The sequence below is a fragment of the Acipenser ruthenus genome, chromosome 1 (assembly GCF_902713425.1).
Source record: "Acipenser ruthenus chromosome 1, fAciRut3.2 maternal haplotype, whole genome shotgun sequence".
Taxonomy (NCBI): domain Eukaryota; kingdom Metazoa; phylum Chordata; class Actinopteri; order Acipenseriformes; family Acipenseridae; genus Acipenser; species Acipenser ruthenus.
Genome location: NC_081189.1, coordinates 36,843,200 through 36,865,321, shown reverse-complemented (window position 1 = coordinate 36,865,321; position 22,122 = coordinate 36,843,200). Strand labels below are relative to the sequence as shown.

Sequence of the window (22,122 nt, the reverse complement as noted above, 5' to 3'; positions counted from 1 at the left end):
TCCATTAACAAAATGCAATCCAAGTCTTGCTTAGTTTATGATCTAGACCTTTGCATTAAAAACAAAGTGCATCATTTCTTTTGTAACCTTAAAATTTGGCCAACAAATAAGGTTAAATTTGGCTGTAAGGACACAAAATGAAAAATACTGCTAACATCTGTTTATGCAATTAAGATGAAACCTTATCTTTAGAAATTTATTATGAGTGTATATGCCTGCTTCCCTGTAGATGTCCTAATACAGTTAGACTGAGAGAGAGTAATTTTTCAGTGTTTATTAGAAATACACCAAATGCTAGGCAACCTCATGCACTTAGTACAGACTAGAAATACAGACGTGACATACTAGAGAAAAAAAAATTAGATTTGCCAGCAATCCCCCTCATTCTCCCAAGCAAGTACCCTGACAAATAATATTTGCTGTTTTTTTTTTGTTTTGTTTTTTATAGGAGTGAGTCATTGTTTGGATTACAGTGTTGTACTGTCTGACCTTAGATTGTGATCGGTTGGTTTGAGTGTCTTGGTCACTGTGAAAGCAAATTCTGACAGGCTTGTCTTATCAGTGTCTATAAGGGGTGTTTTTAATCTTTGTTATAAAAAAAAGAGAGAGAGAAAATAAGATATTTCATGCACAAAGATTAGTGTTATCCTGCACTATCAAATTTAATTCAATAAAAAATGAAAGCAGAATACAAAATCACATTTTCAAGGTCTCGCCAAACCTGTAGAACAAAAGCTGTATCCAAATAAAAAAATATATAAAAAATATATATATTTTTACAGATGGAATATCAATGAAACATTGAAAGGATTTATCAAAAGTGGGTTATTTCTTCAAATGGATTTATCTGACATTTCTGTCAAAATTGAACAGAAGGTTGTTCCACCACAGTACAACAAGGATGCATTTGGGAATATTTTAAATTGATGAGTAAGAAAATTCACTTGTAGTTAAAAAATGATCATTAAGATAGTGGGCTAAATTTTAATGATCTAAACAATGGTGGATGTAAATCCTATCGCCATTTAATTTGAATTACACCATTTAATCCATCTGATATTTTACATTGGACGTCAATTATTGCCCCTCTTATTAACTCATTTAAATGGAATAAAAAACACAGTGGAAAGAGGTTTGCAGGATGAGGTGGTTCAGAGTTTTAGGGCAGTGGTATTAAGATCGACCACTGATTTATCATTAAAAATAGACCCCAGGGTTTATTTTGATCTAAACCTCAGTGGATCCTTATCATTATTTTACTCTTTTCACCTTTTTCTCTCTTTTACTCAATATGCTCTAGATATTTTATTCGGCACGTGCATTTAACTGCATGAGGCGGGCCTTATCAGACAGTAAAGCCTTATTCTTCGGGTTCTGTTGCTTAATTTTTAAGGTATCAGCTGTAATGGCCCTTCTTTCATCATATTAACCTATTTGTCAAATAAAGTAATATGCATTGCCATTTATTTTCGCCTATGTTCAATGTGATCACATTTTGAACTTCTTTAGCCACATGTAGTGACATGCATTAAGATCTTTTGACCAAGTACTGTGGCGTCCATTTTGTGTCTCTCTGGTTACCACTAAAAACAATAAAGGGACTAGATTTGATTGCTCAGTTCAATAGTATGTTCTCTGTTGTCTCACGATGTTTAAAGAGCTGATGAATTAACAACGAGGCCTCGCTCACCCATATTTCAACCCAGGGTGTCTAGTTAAAGGAGTGACTTGGATGCAGGCATTGAAATCCACTATAGAGGGGAGTGGCATCTTGTTGATATGTGGATGTCTAAAATATTGTTTGTCATTTGAATTGTTTTCTGTAAAAATGTAACATGATCACATTGTCTATTTTATTTAAAAACAAATAATTTGTAGTTTTTGGTTTTTGCAGTATGTGGCCCTGTTTGTCTGTTTATAAGTCAGATGTAAAGAAGTTTATATAATTAAGTTTTGTGGAAAAAAAAAAAAAAAGATTCCTTCGGATCTAAGATGCCCTTGAATGTAAGACGCAGCCCACATTTCCCACCCTCAATTTGAGGAAAAAATAAAACATCAAATAAAGATGCATTTTACAAAGATACACCCTCAATTACGCATATAAGAAAACGATGTATGGAGGAAGTTTGCGGCTGTTTGCTATCGCACAGAGCATTACAGTTATGTGCTGCTTCTCATTTCTAGTCGTGATTTCTCACACCTCACAGAGCATTACAGTTATGTGCTGCTTCTCATTTCCAGTCGTGATTACTCACACCTGTTTTGATCTCTTTTTGTGAACTGTGGTATTGCTTGGCATGTCGAAAAAGATCTGTCCAAGCTGGTACTGTTTGTTAGAACTGAGCCTAATAACAAAATGCTGAAATTGTAAAAGCTTCTCGTTGAATTCCTCAGGAATTTAATGACGCATCTTTGAAAATGGCTGCCTGAATGTCATGGATGATTCGAGATCGGGCAGTCAATTCCGCTTTTGTTTGTGTCCTCGGGTAGTCACATCTTTTGATGGCGATTTTAATACACGCATCACTATACTGTACTCAAATGTAAGACACAGGCCATTTTTGAGAAGAAAAAATTCGTTTAAAAAGTGTGTCTTAAATTCGAAGGAATACGGTATTTAAAAACAAATGATTCACCATGGCCAGTCTGTGGCCCTGTGTATATCACAGTCAAATTGTAATTCCACCCACTTTTTCATGTTTTGTGCACAGCCACTAGGCAGCTCATAATAGAGGGAGGCTTGTTTGTGTAATCATTTTTTTTTTTAGAAATGTATCTTATTTTAACCTGAAAAACCTATCCCCAATAACTCGTTATCAGCTTATAAATAGACAATGTTAACTACTGCTACTGGTGTAAAAACAAACATAATTTGAGAAATAATTTCTGTATATAAAAATGAGTTGAAAAATGTAGCTCTCCTGTCGAGCAACAACAGCCGATTAAGATATGGATTTTGCTTAAGATTTTCTCTGGCTGTATTGGTATTTGGAACCTACTGTACTTTAATGACAGAATATTGTGCAGTTCAAGGTACTGCCTTGGTACAGGTAAAGCTCTTTATTCCAGAACACCTGCATGGAGAATGCTCTCTAGATAACTTAAACTGCGGTCCTGAAGCATTCTTATTTCAGTAGATGTATTGTATTTCTGATTATTACTGAACACATTATACAAACACAAAACGCCACATGTTTAGGCACAATAAAATAGTTTTTTTTTTCTGGGTAAAGCATTGCCTAATGATGAGTTTAATAGTAAATCCTTTTGTTTGCCAGCATCAGAATTCAGCTGTTTTTGCTTTCTGTCCAGGTAAGTGTGAAATAATCAAAGAAATTCACTTAATTATCTTCCCCACCAACAGCTTTTCTGGTGCGAGACCTTTCTTGTGAGTAGGTCAGCACTTTTGGAGCTTAGACCACTCACCCTGAAAATAACTTACTTCTTAGACCAGACCAATTCAGTAAGTGTTTTCCTGGACCATCGTTTCCATGGCCTATACATTTTCACAATATTTGTTTCCTCCCTACCTATTTAGCATGTCTACAAGCTAAAGAAAATAGCTCTGAATAATTATCAGTTCAACATAATTAAAGTACCTTGAGGGCTGTAGGGCTGTTTGAATTCAGCTCAGGACTTGAGTGGCATGAGTTTAGGTGTCCTAATGAACTTTCCACATTAAAGCACTTCAGCATCATTTGGTACAAATTCCAGTTTTATTATTCAGACTAGAAGAGGAATTGGCACTCATTCCTCGGTGTGTGTGTGTGTGTGTGTGTGTGTGTGTGTATATATAGAGAGAGAGAGAGAATTGATGTAAATTGGGTATACATAATAAGCTGTGTTTCAAACAAGCTCAGTAATATCAATAATCAAATGAGCAACAGCAACAGTGCTATAACTTCCATATTCATGTCAAAATAGATGTAAAAGCTTACATTAATATATGCTGTACAATACAGTTTTGAATTTGTATGGAAATATGGAGTTCTGTTTTTTGTGCAAACATTAAAAGCATTTTACATTGCTTAACAGGTGGTGTGTATTTGAGGAACTAGGCATGTTGAGAGAATGACTTGCTTATCGGTAAAGAATAATTTACATACAATGAGCTTTTTCTCTGTTCTGACTAGCTCTTATACTAGTCACTAGATTATTAGCTCAAGCTACATTACAATCCAGTAAAACCTAAAGACCTTTGTATTCTATGTGCGTCTGTTTAAATGCATCCTCGGTTTTTAACAACAAATCCTCCTTAAAGCTCCCTAATTACCAACATAAGATACTCCTTAGGATTACCCTTGGTCTTGGTGAATTGTGTTTGGAACTGATTTTATTACCATAATCAGCAGCCTTCACTCTCCTATTTTAAAGATTTCACTTAACAAGGATTTCTTCAGTGTTTATTTTCAGATTATTTTCCCTTTTGCTAGTTTTCTCTGTAACTGCATGCGTGGTTTCTGCTCTCATTTATGGTGTTGCTTGCAAATTTAGATTCTAACAAAGGAGGCACTGTGGATGAATCTATTTCATTTACAACACCATCCCGCTGTTTGGATTTAATTAGACAGCAGTGTTTAGATTAACATATTGGGCCCATTATAAACTGAATTGGTTGTGTCACAGTAACAAATGTGTCTGACCAGCATTCCATATAATTTTGAATCGTCTGGTGAAATGCAACATGATCTAGTTCCAGGTCTGACTGTAGAGAACAAACATAAATGAACACGTGCTATTCTATAGAAACATATACAGTATGTTTATGAATCCATCTATGGTCTTTTATAATCATATATGAAACTGCATACATGTATATTCACAAGTGAGATACACACCATGTTAATTTTAGAAACTTGTAAAAAAAAATAGTGAATTAATGTTTGTGCATGTATACATTATGTTTCTGTGTAATGTCATATATTTTTGTATTTTATACACGGACATGTACCATAGCAAATCAGTATTATTATTATTATTATTATTATTATTATTATTATTATTATTATTATTATTATTATTTTGTAGTTAAAGGCTTTTGAAGCATTCTTGCTGTCTCTGATACATCTTTTTTCTATGTATGTAATTAAGACACATGCTTGTTAAACATTCATTTTTTTTCTGTAACTATTGATGCAAGTAAATAAAAAAAAAAAGTTCATATGCTATAAATTGCATGAAAGAACCAAACATTTATTTTACAATCAAGCTCTTTACACATAAGTGGATTGCAGAATTATAAAATGTACTACATTATCATATTCATCCTCTATTTTATTTAAATGTATTCACTGCTTTATTTGAATGTATTTATTTATTTAGGTAAATATTTATATTAAATAATTTCCTGACATGACATTTGGTTTTAAATTTTGGTAGTCTTTAAAAATACAAAAACAATTAATTTGAAGCAAATACAGCAGGAATTTAAACATTTGGAATAGCCCTGCAACCAGTTAAAGCATGCATTCAGATGATATTAATGCACCATGTGTTGTCATTAAGCAAGGTTAGATCCTAAGTGCAGAATGTTGTATAAATGGATGTACCACCATGTAGCCCTAAGGAGCTTTGGTGCAATTTTCATCCTGATGAATTGTTTATTAGGCAAGAAAGTGTTTTGCTTATTAATCTATAACCAGATTTTGATTGAGAATAGCATGCAGTAGTCACAGTGGGTACATGGCTGTGGTGAGGACAGGCTGAGAGAGTTAGTTTGCGGTGGCAGATGCAGGGGTTGGAGTGTGCGTCATTGTGCCCCCCTCCTTCCTAGGAAGCCCTGCTGGGTTGCCCCCTTTGGTGCCCGATTTACCGTACACAGAATAAACAGCACACATCTGTCCGGGTTCTGCCTGCAACATTAAGCATGCTTCACGTGAGAGCTTTTGTGTAGAACCTTTTTTTAAATATATCAGTTCACTTTTATTGACTAGGGAAGCAGCAGGCCGTGCTCACCAGGCCTCTGTGTTTTGAGAGAAACCAACTTCAGAACCCCTGCTGTGGCAGTGCACCAGATAAATCCCTCAAAAAAAAAGAGGAATTTACTGCATTAGACATGCTTTGTACCATGGCTAGCACATGTGGCTAATCTGAAGGTCCTTTTCTTGGGTTCTTTTTCATGGGGAAACATTTTGTCAATAACTATCTTCATACTAAGTAAATAGTAAGCAATTAATTGATGTTGCTTAATTTGTACACTTTGATGATGGCATGCTAATTTAGATGATAATTGTAAGATATGGGATACCAGCAAAGAAGTGTAATATTAATGTCAATAAAAGATATAAGGGTGACAGTTTACTTCTGTTTTTATTACTTATAATGCATATGCAACAACATGCTGTTGATGATTCTAAAATATATATACATCCTATATAAATTATAATGAAAGTGTGTTCTGGGGGGATACACTTTTTTGCGTATTTCCAGGTTTTTTTATTTTTTTATTTTTATTATGTTACATATTTATTTCTATTGTCAAAATGTATTCTAAGCTGAGCTTCATGGTGGCAGCATTTAATACTGCTTTACATTTATGGGAATGTTCAGTGTTCTTTTTTAACTTCTTTACATAAATCAAAGCTAGAAAATATCTGTTATTTCTCAGCACTACATAGTAAACCGGTTGATATTGATCACTATACTTAAGAGCATTCCAATTACCTTGGTTTCTTTTTTAAAATTTGAATATGACGCAGAGGCATAGATCTATAATTGCTTCTGGAGAGGAAATATGAAACATCTCCTTTTACCTGTAAAATGGAGTCTTTTGTGTTTTTTTTTTTTTTTTTTTACAAAAATCATTTGTTGACAACATACAGTATGCAGAGAAGATTGTGAAAACAGAAATCAGTTTTTTTTTCGTATTTTCCTGTTGTTTCTCTGCTTAAAGGATTGTTCTGTGGCCATTGATTATTGATATTAATCAATATTTAAATTAAAAGAATGATTAACCTCTGTGAAAGTCAATGTATACAGCTATGCATGAATGTGTGTGTGTGCTTTTGTGTGATATATATATATATATATATATATATATATATATATATATATATATATATATATTGTCATCAAAAAGGCTATTTTGGATGTGTTCTAATAATGAAACTTTAAACAGAAGTGATTAAACCTCTCCGACGTTCATTTGGTACATTTTGTATGTATCTCTCTTTAGAAACCATATTATACTTATTCCTTGTTTGATTTAAATGAAAAGACTATATGAACTGTTAGGGTTGATCTAGTGCAGAACTGTGTAATAGATTTAAATAAAGCTGCAATGCAGTTGCTAGTGATCAATACTAGTGTATGTTTGTTTATGATCCTGTTATGACAAAAACATTAGTTATTGCCAATCAGACTCACAAAACCATGTGTTCAATCACACAATTGTGGATTCTTTAAAATGGTTCATGTTTTGTATGGTAACATGCTTGCTATGTTTGTTCTCCTAGCGATTAGATAATACCTGCTTTTTTTTAAATACAATGCTTCAATACTTATTTTGGTTATTTAATTTTTAAACAGAATCTCAACCCCGGTAGAGATGTTTTATTATGTTGCCTATTTGTTTAGCTTATTATTGCCTCACTTAAGAATATGAATGACATGGCATGTGCTGTAATGGCTAAATTAAAAGAAAAGGATAAAAGGGTATTATTAATTCAACATATTTAAAAAATCTATAGTAATTTAGTATCATTATTTTCATGTTCTCTGCATTGTAAAGAGCAAAAGTAACAACAAAAACACACCTTACGTGATGTAAAAACCAAGACCTGTTGTTTCTGTTTGCTCATTTCTAATAGCTCATTTCTTGTGTTTGTCTTAGTCCCCAGGCTTTTATAATATACAATTAATGGAAATGGCATTTCATTGTGAATACATCTGAGCAACTCAGTAATTGATGTATGAAGTATTGAGTTTTGTCTAGCTCTAGCAATACATTAATACTATTATTGGCAGTTTCTCAAAAAAAAATAAATAAATAGGAAACAAAAAATTGTAAACCATTGAATCCTTGTACTGTTCCTGAACAGCAGTTTAAATAAAAATAAACAAATGCATTTATGTCGACTTTTATATATATATATATATATATATATATATATATATATATATATATATATATATATATATATATATATATATATATTTTTACCAGTTCTTTCATATTTTGTGATTATAAATAAATAATTCATACAATTTTTACAAACCAACTTTAATTTGGGAATCAAAAAAGGGCAACTAGTGTTTGCTTTGTTTGTTTATTCATTAAAGAAATTCAGAGGTTCTGATTTTTGTTTACTGTAAGCCAATTGAAATTGATTTTTATATTTATTTTAAAACACTTATTTCCATTTGTGTTATTTGTATATGCAGTGTGGAGGTGTGCACAGTTCAAACCAAACAAATATTCACAGGTTAGTTATCCGTTCGGGAATTGTACATGTGCTATGTAGCATTCAATATACATTTAAAACATCATATACTGAATATTCTAGTGGAAGCTTTGTTTTAAAAGGAAAACAAGAAAAAGTAAATAAAACATTAATGAAGCTTTAGATGGAAAACAAATTTCTCAAAAACAAATAATTATAGGAAAAATCTTTTATAGCAAAAGTTTTGCTTTTGTGCTTGATTTTATTTGTCTTTAACCATTCTGAAGTAGATTTTGATGTGTGCTTTGGATCGTTGTTGTGTTGGAACGTCCAATTGTGCTTTAGGTTTCAGATGATTGGCCAATATCTTTTGGTATGCTATAGAATCCATTTTACCATGTATTGAAACTAAATTTCCTGTGCCATTAGAGGAAAAACAGCCCCATAGAAGGATATTACCACCTCCATGCTTGACAGTAGGTATGGTGTTCTTTTCTTTGTACGCCTCACCAGACTTGCTCCAAACGTAACGACTAATAGCGTGACCAAATAGCTCGATTTTTGTATCATCACTCCACAAAACCTTTGAACACAACTCATATCCATCATTCAAATGCTGTTTTGCAAACTTTATGCAATTGTCCTTGTCACTGAGTATGCACTGTGAATGGATGCTATTATGTGTCTAACAGTACCTTGTGGTACCTTGTGTCACTATTTTAAGTAACATTATATCGAGCTGGGTATGTTATAGCAATATGTCTGCTTAGTTCATTGGAAATTAATGTATGAGTGCTAATGTCCTTGACCACTGTCTCCAATGCGGCTTTAAATAAGAACAAGGTCTGGATCTGACCTGGTGTGTAGAATGATTAAAAATGCATAATAATTGATTGTAAAACTGTCAAAATAAGTTGCGTTCAGACTGCCCTAACATCATATAATCATCATATTATTAATACTACTTTGAGATTTCAGAGTCTTGTAGTGAGGATTGTAAAATGACTTTTTAGACTTTTTTTTTTTTAATGAATTAATACATATTAGTATTTTTAAAGGTTAAAAAACTAAATTATTGATATGTTTTACCTGAAATCAAATTATTATATTTGGTTTCATATGTTCAAATCATGGATCAAGTGCAAATTGGCATCCTGGCAATTAAAATTGCTAAGCAGATTTGCAGCTATTATGTTTGATTCGAAACAGCTTTTAAGGCAATAAGTGTAATTTAAAACCTTCAACTATTAACGCATATTTGATGATCTCTACTGAATTTAGCTGGTGTTTGTGTTACTAGTATATTGGACTCCTTATTATTTATTTAGTATAATTTCTAACACACTTTTTTAAGAAGCTGATCTTTAAATGATCCTTTGTTTGGCATAAATAGTTACATTAATGTATGTATACTGTATGTATTTATATATATTATAACCTTGAAAATAAATGGATATATTTGTTTTAGAGTAACCCAGTGGCTCAGATCATGCTGATACTCCAAAACTTCTGGCAGCACGTCAAAAGAGCATTTGCTCCGGATACCATAGCCGACTGACTTCCTTATACCCAAGTTATTGCCCATCACAGTGCGATTCCTGATACATATTCAGCACGGCCTGGGTAATTTGTTAACAAGGCCCCTTTTTCATTTCAGGCAGATGCACAAACTATTTTCAATTTTCACGCTTAATTGTTTTGGCTGTGTAGTTGAAGCTGGAACACCCAGACTCCTAATTATTCTGCATTGTTGGGAGTCTATTATATTTTAACTGTTTGAATGATCCCATTGACCTTGAACTGACATTATAAGCTGTGTCTAATCTTTTCACTCTATATTTCTAATGCTTCCTGTTTTTTTTTTTTTTTCCTCCTCCTTTGTCTGATCCCTGTTTAGCATCACAATGGGCCTGCCTCTCAACCCAGCGGCAGACTCGGCCCGCTCTGCTCGACACGCTCTCTCGCTCATTGCCACGGCCAGACCACCAGCCTTCATAACAACCATCGCCAGGGAGGTGAGGACCCCTTCAGTAATCACTTATCTGCAAAGCAGGAGCGGGCATGGAAACATTCTTATTGTTCACAGACAAGGCCCACTGTTCACAGTGTCACCCCAGAGCTTCAAGCAGATTGATCACAGGGCTTGCTGTTTCACTGTTGTTTCTGACGACCACTTGGACCTTTTACGTTTTATTTGTTTATTTCTCTTTTTTTATTATTTTATAATATTATTTTATTGTTTGGAAACAGTTTGCTTTGTGTAAGGTTGGATGCTGTGAGCTTTTTTAAAACAAAAATGAATGAAATTAAGAATGTACACTTTCTTGAAACATATTGCCCATGCATTAAGTTCTTGACATATTGTAAGCTACTTCAGGGCAAAGGAAGTTAAATTTGCGAGGCTCCTATTCCCCATCTATAGCACCTTGCCTAAAAGGACTGTACTCTGTGTGTGCCATGTCAAATATGCAGGCTTCACAGATACCAAGCAAGCTATTTCTGCAATTTTAGATCTGAATGTTTTGGGGGTAGACTATAGTTCCTTATAATATGGGACTTATATAACACTCACATGCTCTGATTGATTGTCAGAATAAAAGAAAACATCAAGATGAAAATATATTTTGAATTGCCTTATCTGGAGGATGCCTACCAGCTCCTCCCCACAATACATACCTACATATTTTATTACAAATTATTTTGTTACCTTCCTCAACTCTTAATTTATATATGAATTTATTTATGCCCTCCGTAAATATATAAATCTGCATTTGTCTTACAAATCTAGTTTGTACTAGAATCCAAGGTTAAGTCTTGAAAGACCTACAAGTAGGCTTCCTCTCTGCAACAGTAATTCTGTTCCAGTGATAAGAAGCCAAGATAAATTTGCTTTATACTGAAAAGAAAAAAAAATATATACCATGTATTGCTGACTTACTATTTGTGTCCAGGTTCACAGACACACTGCCCTGGCAGCTAATACCCAGTCTCAGCAGAATGTGCACACCACCACGCTGGCACGGGCCAAGGCAGAGATTCTGCGAGTGATTGAAATCCTGATTGAGAAGATGCCCACTGATGTTGTGGATTTACTCGTAGAGGTAAGAAAGACTGCATATATTGGGAAAGGTACATTATGAATAATTTGTGGCCTTGTGCATTTGTTTGCATTGCAAATTGTTGTGGGTTTTACTGGCTGGTAAGAGCTGGTTGTAAGTACAGGTTTTACTTTATATTCTTATCATAATATACTGTATTATGTCTGGGGTATGTAAGTTAAGACATTTCCTTAAAAGCAAACCAACCCCAATCAAAAAATGCAATTATAAAATTATACAATTATACCATCAAAACAAAACAATATATTTTATAGAGAAACACAACACCACAATTACATTAAAATAAGAGAAACAAATTCTACTTCAATTATTTATTGCTGTACCATATGTTATTTTCTTTTTTCTCCAACTTCATGTTTTTCAGCCAATAGATTTCACATGCTGATTAATTTGAGATGGCTGCTGAAGTTCTTTTTTTTTTTTTGTAAATCCATGAGATAAACGGAACACACTGCTGTCTTGTTCCCCTGGGGACAGTGGCTGCATTAATTCTCAATACACAAGACATTGAAGCATTGCATTTACATCTTCAGAAAAAGTGAATTTGTACGTGTTTTTGTGACTGATTTCTTTAATGATCTTTCCTCCCTGAGGTAATGGACATCATAATGTACTGCCTTGAAGGATCCTTAGTCAAGAAGAAAGGCCTTCAGGAATGTTTCCCTGCTATTTGTAGGTAAGTCATTGTTCTCAGTACCAGTGATTTGTCAGATTATTAGTTATAACTTTTCTCCAGTGGGTGTAGAACCCTGGTCACACACTATTTGTTGCATGGGGTAGTAGATCATTTTTCACACTGTTAAAATATAAGATGTAGCATTAATGTAGATACACTTTGAATAATGACAAATCCAAAAAAATGACAAGTTTGGCTTACCTGCAAAAACATTACTGTGCCGATATTAGGAATCGTGACTAGGACTTGAAAAAATTTCGGTGAAAAAATCAACTCACTTTGCAGTGGAAATCTTTATTCTAATGATTCATGAACAGAATGAAAATCTGTTTACTGCATCTTCTGGCATATGTATTACATATTTTATATTGTTTTTGAGTGTGGTACCACATATAGGACAACATAAAATGTAAGCAGATGTAGTGCACCTTTACATATGCCGACACTGATTTGCAAAATCCACATCTGAGTACTTAATGTGTTCTTTTTTTTCTATTACACAGTCGATTTATAAAAAGCAACCACAACTCATTTTTATCTCATGACTCTGTCATAGATGCCATTCCCCTTATGCTATGCCCCCGGGATACTTTGTTCTTGTTCATAAAACCACTTGCGTGTAATATTTTTACTAATTCATGTAATATTGGTCATACACAGGTTCTACATGGTTGGTTATTGTGAGCGTAGTCACCGGATAGCAGTCGGGGCTCGTGTTGGCTCTGTGGCACTCTACGATGTCCGCACTGGAAAATGTCAGGTAAATAAATCATTGTGACTTCCTCTCCATAAAGTGTGAACGTGATGAGAGAGAGACCAGACCAATTCAGTATAAGTGTTTTCCTGGAACATCGTTTCCATGGCCTATACATTTTCACAATATTGTTTCCTCCCTACCTATTTAGCATGGCTATAAGCTAAAGAACATAGCTCTGAATAATTGTCAGGTCAACATAATTAAAATACCTTGAGGGCTGTAGGACTGTTTGAATTTAGCTCAGGACTTGAGTGGCATGAGTTTAGGTGTCCTAATGAACTTTCCACATTAAAGCACTTCAGCATCATTTGGTACAAATTCCAGTTTTATTATTCAGACTAGAAGAGGAATTGGCGTTCATTCCTGTGTGTGTGTGTATGTGTGTATATATATATATAGATATATAGAGATATATATATATATATATATATAGAGAGAGAGAGAGAGAGAGAGAGAGAGAGAGAGAGAGAGAGAGAGAGAGAGAGAGAGACTCTGCAAAGCCATTGACGTCCCAGGCTGCTGTAACTTTATGGATAAGGCAAGGAGCAATCAATAGTTTAATGAGAGGCTCAGAGTGTGTGGAGCCCAATCACGCCATTCACTGGGAGTGAGGGGTAACCAAAACAGCTTCCCAAGTTTGAGCTGCAGGTATTTTATGGGTAAGAGCAGGGGTGATCACTGGTAAACTAAGGGTTGTTATTATTATTATTATTATTATTATTATTATTATTATTATTATTATTACGAATGTGCACATGTGACAGTTACATGTTTAACTATATCTTGAGAACTGTAGGTCTTGTAAGTCTTTTTTTTCACAGTACTGACACCTGATTGGCTGAGCTACTGAAGGCTGCATATTCCTGGTCTGATATTCTGATTTTGATTAAATTGTGCATGAGAATCTGTTAAGATATATTTGCGGATGAGGATTGCCCCATGGAATTGGAAAGATGCAAATGTTTGTTGGACAGAGTCTGTCTGGTTCATGTACATCGCCACATAGGATGTATTGTATACCCGTGGACCTTTTGTGACCTATATTGAATTTTCACATTTCACATGTCTTTAGAAACTTGCCTTGGCTTTTCAACAGAACTTTTTTACCAAATTATTTTTTTCTTTTTTTTTAAATCTACCATGTTGTACCAACTTTACTTTATTTACATGGTGATCTTCAGGACAAACTGTTCCAAGTGTATATTTATATCTTTCCCAGAGCAGACTGGCAAACAAGATGGCTCTGTGTCCCATAGGGATATGTATCACTTGCAAATAACTACAGCTATGGCCAAAAGTTTTGCATCACCCTATAGAATGAACACATCTTGCAACATAAAATCGAATGAAACCTGCTGAATAATGTTCAGTTAACATATTGAATTACAGACGTTGTAGTTTTACTTAATTTAACGAAACACTGTCAGAAACTGGAAAATGTGACATTTCGAAATCTAACATGAAATACTGTACTACTGTTATGGCTTCCAGTAGACACTTGCGATATCATTTTGTAGTTTCTTTGATTACATGATGTTAAAAAAAATATCTAAATTATGTTCATATGGTTCTTTAAATGTTTTTATGTCTCAATCCTAAAATTCATGCCATAGCTGTACATGCAACAAAAAGTAACATATAAGAAAGCAAGAAGCAGAAAATTGTTCACTAAGTTAAAACACTGTGATGCAATATTAATGATGAATTGCATGAATGTTACTGCTATTAGTTTATGTGCTATAATTGGAGTTTTTAATTAAACAAATCTTAACATAAAAAACAAACCTGAATAATATTGTATTATTACGTTGATAGATGTACTATAGAGAAAAAAAAACAAAAAAACATTTTCCCTTGCAAAACACAAATCAAGACCTGGTATTCAACAAGGAACAGGGCCTATTAATGTTTGGTGATATAAAAAATTAGATGCATTAGTAATTAGTCTCTACAAACTTGCAGTTAAGAAATCTGACAGTTGACCGTTGAGTCAAAATGTCTAAATTATTGAAGTATAGATAAGTATGTATAAAAAGATCTGAGGGAAGACAGAAGCCATTTGTTTAAGTATTCCTACATTTTGTTATACTTTTTACAAAGAAGAATTGGGTGGATAAATGTTGTTCACCTTTTACTGCCTCTGCCTGGAGAGTTCAAAGCTGGAGCAGTAAATTGATAAGGCAGCCTGGTTTCGTTATGCATGTGCTTGAATCTGCAATGAAAATCTTCCCTCTAGCATGGTTTGCCCTTGGTTCAGTCGACATGCTAAAGTATATTATCTGCTGATTTTCCAAACCTTTTCGGAATCCATTCTGTGATAGAACCCCTGGCTATATTGGAAAGAGGTTGTCTGTGGTAAGTGTTAGCTGGTTATTTAATCTTTTTTTCTAAAGATCGTCCAGAGTACAGGCTTAAATGAATTGTTGGCGCAGTTCTCTCTGTGAACTGGTCTAGTTATTTTGTTATACTGGGCTAAACTTAACCCGGTACAGAAGTGGCTTCTAAATTAATTACCAAGAATTCAGATAACTTTATTCTAATGTTGTTTTATATATGAAATACAAACTGGTTGAATAGCAATGTACTGAATTAAATTAGGGGTTATTAAACATCTCTCCATACAGCTGGTCCGGTAAATATCTACAATACTACCCAAATCTAAAAGCTTCATGATTTATGATCCTGGGGTGGGGGCTTAAACAACAACTGTTGCGTTTATCTCATGTAGTTTTCTATCAGAGCTGTCATACTTTTGTGAAAGTAGTGGTGAACAAGAAGCTAGAATTATCACAGTTGCAAGAACTGCTTCAGGTTAACCATGCCTTACTTATATCACTCCAATATATAGTAAAATAAAATTAGCTACGACTTTTATTTCTCATCATGCTGTGTCTTTTTCACATTGTTGATTTAAAAAAAAAAAAAAGTAAAAATCAGTGTTTCACTTTAGGATGGGATTTTACCACCACCATCTGCAAACAAAGAATGGATCTTTAAAAAAGGCTTGATGTCAGAAGGATGAATGTAGGTTGTAAGCATTTTGATTGTTTTATCAACAGTGTACACCTTTTGCAGGTCTGGGCAGGGCTTAATCAACCACAATATAAATAGAATACCCTTCAAATAGTTTTCTGAATCATGAATATTAATATTTTCAGTGAACGTAAGATAAATATGTAGATTTTGTAAAATAGAAAAAAAATGAAAATGTTTTCAAATATGATGGGGGGATTACCACAATGAACAGAATGCAAACACACACTAGTGTGCATTGTATAATCATTGTGGTGCCCACCACCAGCATTTGCATTTCAATTAATCGCATTGACTGAGCTACTAATAACTGCATTTACATGCTATGTGATAATGATATGTGTAGCTATGTAGGTCAGCGAATGAGATAGGTGAGCAAGCAAGTATGTAAATGTCTGACAGCTAAAATACCAAAAGAATTGTGAGAGCTGTTTTTTTGCAAATAGAAAAGAACAAATGCATCGGAGAACAGGAGTCTACCAACTTACAGAGGCTTTTTTTTAATACGGACTGCATTCGCAAAATTGGATACATTTACATTTAAGTAGATGTGCTGAGTTTGTACCCCTTATACAAGATAATAAAAAAAAATAAAATAAAAGCGACGTTGTTGGTACATCCATCCTCTCAACCAACAGAGAATCCGAAACATTATTTAGAGAGATGCGGGTATGTTACAGTGATTGATATTTGATGTATTTTAGAATGACAGGTGAAAGGTTTGATGATCTGTTAAAGCCTTTTTGATCTGTTAAGTACCTTTCCAAAATGACGCACGTCACAAGATTACGTAATTCCGACTTGTCACACAGGGTCAAATACCCTCAACTGAGCAGAAATTATGAAGTATGTACTTTAAGTTTTGTACTCTAAAGTAACATTTAAACTTGTCAAAAGCAATAGTCGTTATATTATTGAATTTGGTGTACTATTTAAAAACTCTTGTGTATGTTGATGTAGCTAAAACGACATTATTTGGTGGCATTTCTGAGAATTCTTGTTTTTTGCCGCAACTCACCCATGAAATGTATTAAAAATTACTGTGCCAAAACCATAGCCTTATTTGTGAACCTGCCCTGACCAGAGAAGGTCACTGGTCATTACACAAGAGGCATCTCAACCTCTTTGGCATTACTCCACACTGGGGCAGCAGTGTGGAGTAGTGGTTAGGGCTCTGGACTCTTGACCGGAGGGTTGTGGGTTCAATCCCCAGTGGGGGACACTGCTGTTGTACCCTTGAGCAAGGTACTTTGCCTAGATTGCTCCAGTAAAAACCCAACTGTATAAATGGGTAATTGTATGTAAAAATAATGTGATATCTGTATAATGTGAAATAATGTATAATGTGATATCTTGTAACAATTGTAAGTCGCCCTGGATAAGGGCGTCTGCTAAGAAATAAATAATAATAATAATAATAATAATATTCCAGGGTGCATCTGTCTGTGCCACATGCATTGCTGCAGTTTGGGTGACCCCCCCCCCCCAATACTTTCACTAGGTTCTATAGACTGAATGTCTTAAGGACCAGAGTGCTAAGGGCAGCTACTCGGTCTACCGTTTGATACACATATACCATAGTGTGAATTTACACCACACGTTTTTTCTATTTTCTACACGCTAGTTGTCATAGATTGCCCAGACCATGTTTTTTATACCAGAGTGCTAAGGGCAGCTATTCAGTTTACCCTTTAAAGCACGCACACTGAGATGCGGGTTCTCTCCACCACCACCCTTTTTTTTTTTTTTTTATTTAAGTGATGTGCACTATGTCACGGGTCCTCAAAACCTGGGCTTTGGGACCAGAGTGCTTTTTAGCACATCGGCCTGTGCTGTAAGTCCTGCACTTGCTTGGATATACTACCCCTATCGGTAATGGAATAACATTTAATACTTGAAAGGTTGCTGCATTCACTCCAGCGGGCCTGAATAGAAATTAGCGTGGATCTCTTCTGCTTGTGGGCGGGGACTCCGTGCCTGACACAGAGGAGTCTCTCCGAGCAGCTTTGAACTACGCACTCAGGTAAATCGGACTACACAGAGTTATTTCCCAATCGGTAATGGATAACATTTCTATTTCAGGGAACGAGGGTTATGATATATTACCTAATGTTACCTGATATGTCTAATGTTACTACAGTAACAAAGTAATCAAATTTATGAAAAATCACTGTACACACGCTAACCCTTCAAAGATCAATGACAAGTATACGCTCAAAAGGAATGCACCTGGGATCTCACTTTTTGGTAAATCTTGAAGACTATAAAGTGACTCTGTTTTTTTTTTTGTCATTTGCTTTAATGACATAGTTAAGAAGATCAAGATAAAAAATGAGGCAGTTAAATTCAGGACTGCTAGTAAAACAATTGTTTTTTAAAGTAATGTTAAAAAACATACACTCTTCTTTATTGAATATCATACTAGTCATGGCTTGTATTGCAAACCATTATTTATTCTTTTTGTAGAAATCACTCCTGCCCCCCATGACTTGCACTGTAATTGCATTTAGAAGCCATCAGTGTCACAGTCAAAAGATTGCAAAGAAACACTACCAAGACTGCAAAGTAATTTTTTTTTTCCTATCATGTCATGCTTATAAATTAGGTGGGTTTTTTTTTTGTTAAGATTTATATCCATATAAATCCTGACTGGTACCAAGGGCAGGGTATGCATTAAAACATCACCCCTGCAAAGCACCAGCTTGAATACAATGTTGCCTTTAAAGGACATTAAGTGTTGTGGGCCCAGCAGATACCTGAAGATTAAATAAAAAGGTGACATTTTTGGGTCCTTTTCTGTAATATTGATGGTGTATTGTGGGAAATAGAACAGGGTCAGTGTCCTTCCCTTGGCTGTATTGATTTGCCCTTCAGCTGTTTGTGGTACAGCGAGAAGCAAGGGCTCTGTTGTTGATTATCTACACAATGTCTCTGTGAGCATTATTGACTTAGTTGCAGCTACTGCCTGTGGCTCTCAATTTTTCACACTGTCTCCATGACAACCATAATAAAACATAGTGTCTCGCCACAGGCCAACCTCAGACACCGCCTGATCTTGCTTCTGAAAAAAGTTAGAATTCTCCCCCCCAAAAAAAAAAAAAAAACAGATTTCAATTTTGAGTCACTACTTGTGAAACCTTACTCCCAGTATAGCATGTACAGTACCAACACAAATTACATCAAATTATTTTCAGAAAGACTGTGCGTGGTGATTTTATTGCCTAATTGTCATCACTCACACCCCTTATTAAATATCATCTCTTCAATGATATCCTCTTCTTTAAGAATATGCTAAATATTTTAATCAGCATGCCAGCTCACAAGTAGAATGGTCCCCAAAATGGTCAATTTTCTAGGGAAGCAGTACAATTAGGGTTGTGGAGTTTGTTGCCTGATAACCTCTGTGAACAGGACTAATTGTGCATTACCCCCAGACAACTTGCTTAATAAATATTTCGGTATCCCTGTGTGGCGGGGTACACTCTGACCCTGTGTGTATTTTGTATTTGTTGTATTAGGATCTAAATGTCACAGATAGCTTGTGGGTGACCAGACCAGGAAATAGACACTGTACTGCTTCGTTCTTTTATTACTTGATTAATTGGGGGATGGCCACATTACTCACAGGTTTTAGCTGGATGGGGATTTGAACCCCATACATGCTGTAAAACAATAATAACAAACATTGTGTTTAGTAATTGTCTCCTCTTTAAAATATGCTAAATATTTTAATGAGCTTTCCCTGTACTGTGTGCTGTATTACACTAAATATAATCCACCCATTTAATACCAATGCTAAGTGACTTGGTGGAGCTTATGTTCTCTATGTTACACAAAGTTTTCCAAATGGCAACAGCCAATATTCAGTGTAGTATTGACCTCGACAGTTAAATGAAGAGAAAATGTAATTCCAGTCATTCCACATTGATAGTAAGTGTGTCATGTTTGGGGTCCAACTGTATTGTGGTGTAAAGACTAGTACTGTTAAATAGCAGGCCTCTTAAAATGTTTCAAGTTTACCAATATTAACGGGACGTGTACAAAATTAGAAAACAGATAATTTTATTATCACATTATAAACCATTTTCTAATTTAGGAACTGTATAGAATAGCCATGAATATATGAATGAGTAATTGATATTCAGAATACCAGTTTTAATTACATACTATTGAAATTTACCCCAGATCTTTACTTTTATTTATTACTAGAATGGGCTTCCGCTAGTGAACATACAGCGAACGTTTGTATTAAGATGTAATCAGTCATAGACACTGAGGTAAGGCTACATGATCTGTAAGGCATTCCTGTAATGCATTTACACCTCTCCCTTATTGAAAGATCAAAAGTAATTGTGTTTAGGATGCTGAACGAATATTTTCTGTTTACAATTCCAAATAATTTAAAAGCTTTAAAACAGGCAACGTTATGATAGTGGTTGACCTTTTAACATTTAACACTCATCCTGTTAATTTACTTACAAAACGTTTGCCATTGGACAGTTTTTTGGGGGTAAAAACAATTCCTGTTTCTTTAACCCTTTAAGGACCGTGATCGTGTCTACACGATCATACTGAAGTATGTTTCTGGGCCTGTGATCGGTTAAACACCATAAAAAAGCGCTTTGTTTTATTGACTTACTGGGCCACCATACTTTGCTGTACAGGTTGGAAACGCATATCACCCCCTGATAGTTTTTTTTGTTTGTTTTCATACCTCTAAACACTAAATCTGTTGTATTTGACTTATAATTATATTAGAACATATATTCTGTCTCGTGTTTTATTATGTATATATATATATATATATATATATATTTACAACATTTATAAACATCAAGAAATGAGTGGATCTAAGGGGATGATTTTTATGAACAAAATGTATATGTTACTTTTTTATTATTATTAATGATATTAATGGAATAAAGAACTATTTTATTTATAAATATTTATTTTGAAAAAATAATCGAGTAGTGTCCATGCTTATTGAGATCCTGAGAATAAACGTGTATTATGGCATTGCAATTTTACTGTTTGCTTATAATAATAGTTTGATTTTGTAGTTTATTTAGCACTATTTTTTCTGCAGTTCTTGCTGTTTGTTAAACACCGCTTTGATAATAGAATATTCTGTGTTTATGTTTATTCATCATGTACAATAAAGTGATATGCACACAATAATAAAAACGTTTCCACTCTACAGAATTTCATTTCAAGATGGCAAGACGATTAGATTAATCATCATTGGCAGAAATACTGGCATCTGATTCTGGTGAATCAGAATTTGCTGACAGTGATTCAGTTTATATAATAAAGGTGTTCTCAGTATTATTTACTTTTAAAATAAATGCTCAGTTCTAAACCATGCATTGTACTTGTTTTTTAACAAAAGGCTCTACATTAATAAAATCATTCAGGATACCATTGATGCAAGCTATTTCACTCAATGTGTTTCCTTCTTTATGCAAGTCAAGGTTGTTATAGTAGTAGAAAACACTAGTGGAGGCTTTGAGTAAATTGTTGATGCTCATAATGCATCAGAGTAGAAAAATGCAACATGTCTAAGATTTTTGCACAGCAGTGTGTGTGTGTGTGTGTGTGTGTGTGTGTGTGTGTGTGTGGATAGAGCAGTGCTTTGCCAAACATTACATTGAAGTTTTCTATATGACTGATCAAGATTCCAAGCTGAGACAGCAAAAGAAATAGCTTGACATATCTCTGTGAGACACACACCCACAAACACATGTAGTCTACATTAAAAACCAAGGAAATACTCCAGCTTCTTTTACAGGTTTGACCAACATTAATTATACCATTGCATAATGATTTAACAGATGCAATAAATCAATAATACCTCAATAGCTAATTCTACTTAAAGCTGTCAGCACTCTAGGCTCTATTTAAATTCCAGCATCTCTATTATATAATATAGAATAAAACCAAATCACTGTTAATTGAAAGACAGACTTTTTAAACAGCTGTCGTGGACTTAAAGAAGAAAATCAAGGTCCATTTGTTCAAGACAATTAGGGGATTGCAACAGACTTTTGTTTCTTTACAACATTGATTTGTTAAGTTCAGATCATTTAAGTATCTTACAGTATGTTCACTGTACAAGACAGCTAACAGGACATCTACCAACAAGTTTTCAGTGATAAC

At 34.3% G+C, this 22,122-nt stretch overlaps 1 protein-coding gene across 4 annotated transcripts in view; it reads left to right on the top strand.

Annotated features, from left to right (window-relative positions):
- The window catches only part of LOC117421231 (WD repeat-containing protein 7-like), a 217,864-nt gene that overhangs the window by 175,043 nt on the left and 20,699 nt on the right, over positions 1–22,122 (top strand). For all 4 annotated transcript variants that reach the window (XM_059024567.1, XM_059024573.1, XM_059024571.1 and 1 more), the window contains 4 exons: positions 10,279–10,396; positions 11,333–11,482; positions 12,094–12,176; positions 12,837–12,936. In XM_059024567.1, the coding sequence (XP_058880550.1) occupies positions 10,279–10,396; positions 11,333–11,482; positions 12,094–12,176; positions 12,837–12,936 (451 nt within the window). The remainder of the gene's footprint in view (positions 1–10,278; positions 10,397–11,332; positions 11,483–12,093; positions 12,177–12,836; positions 12,937–22,122) is intronic.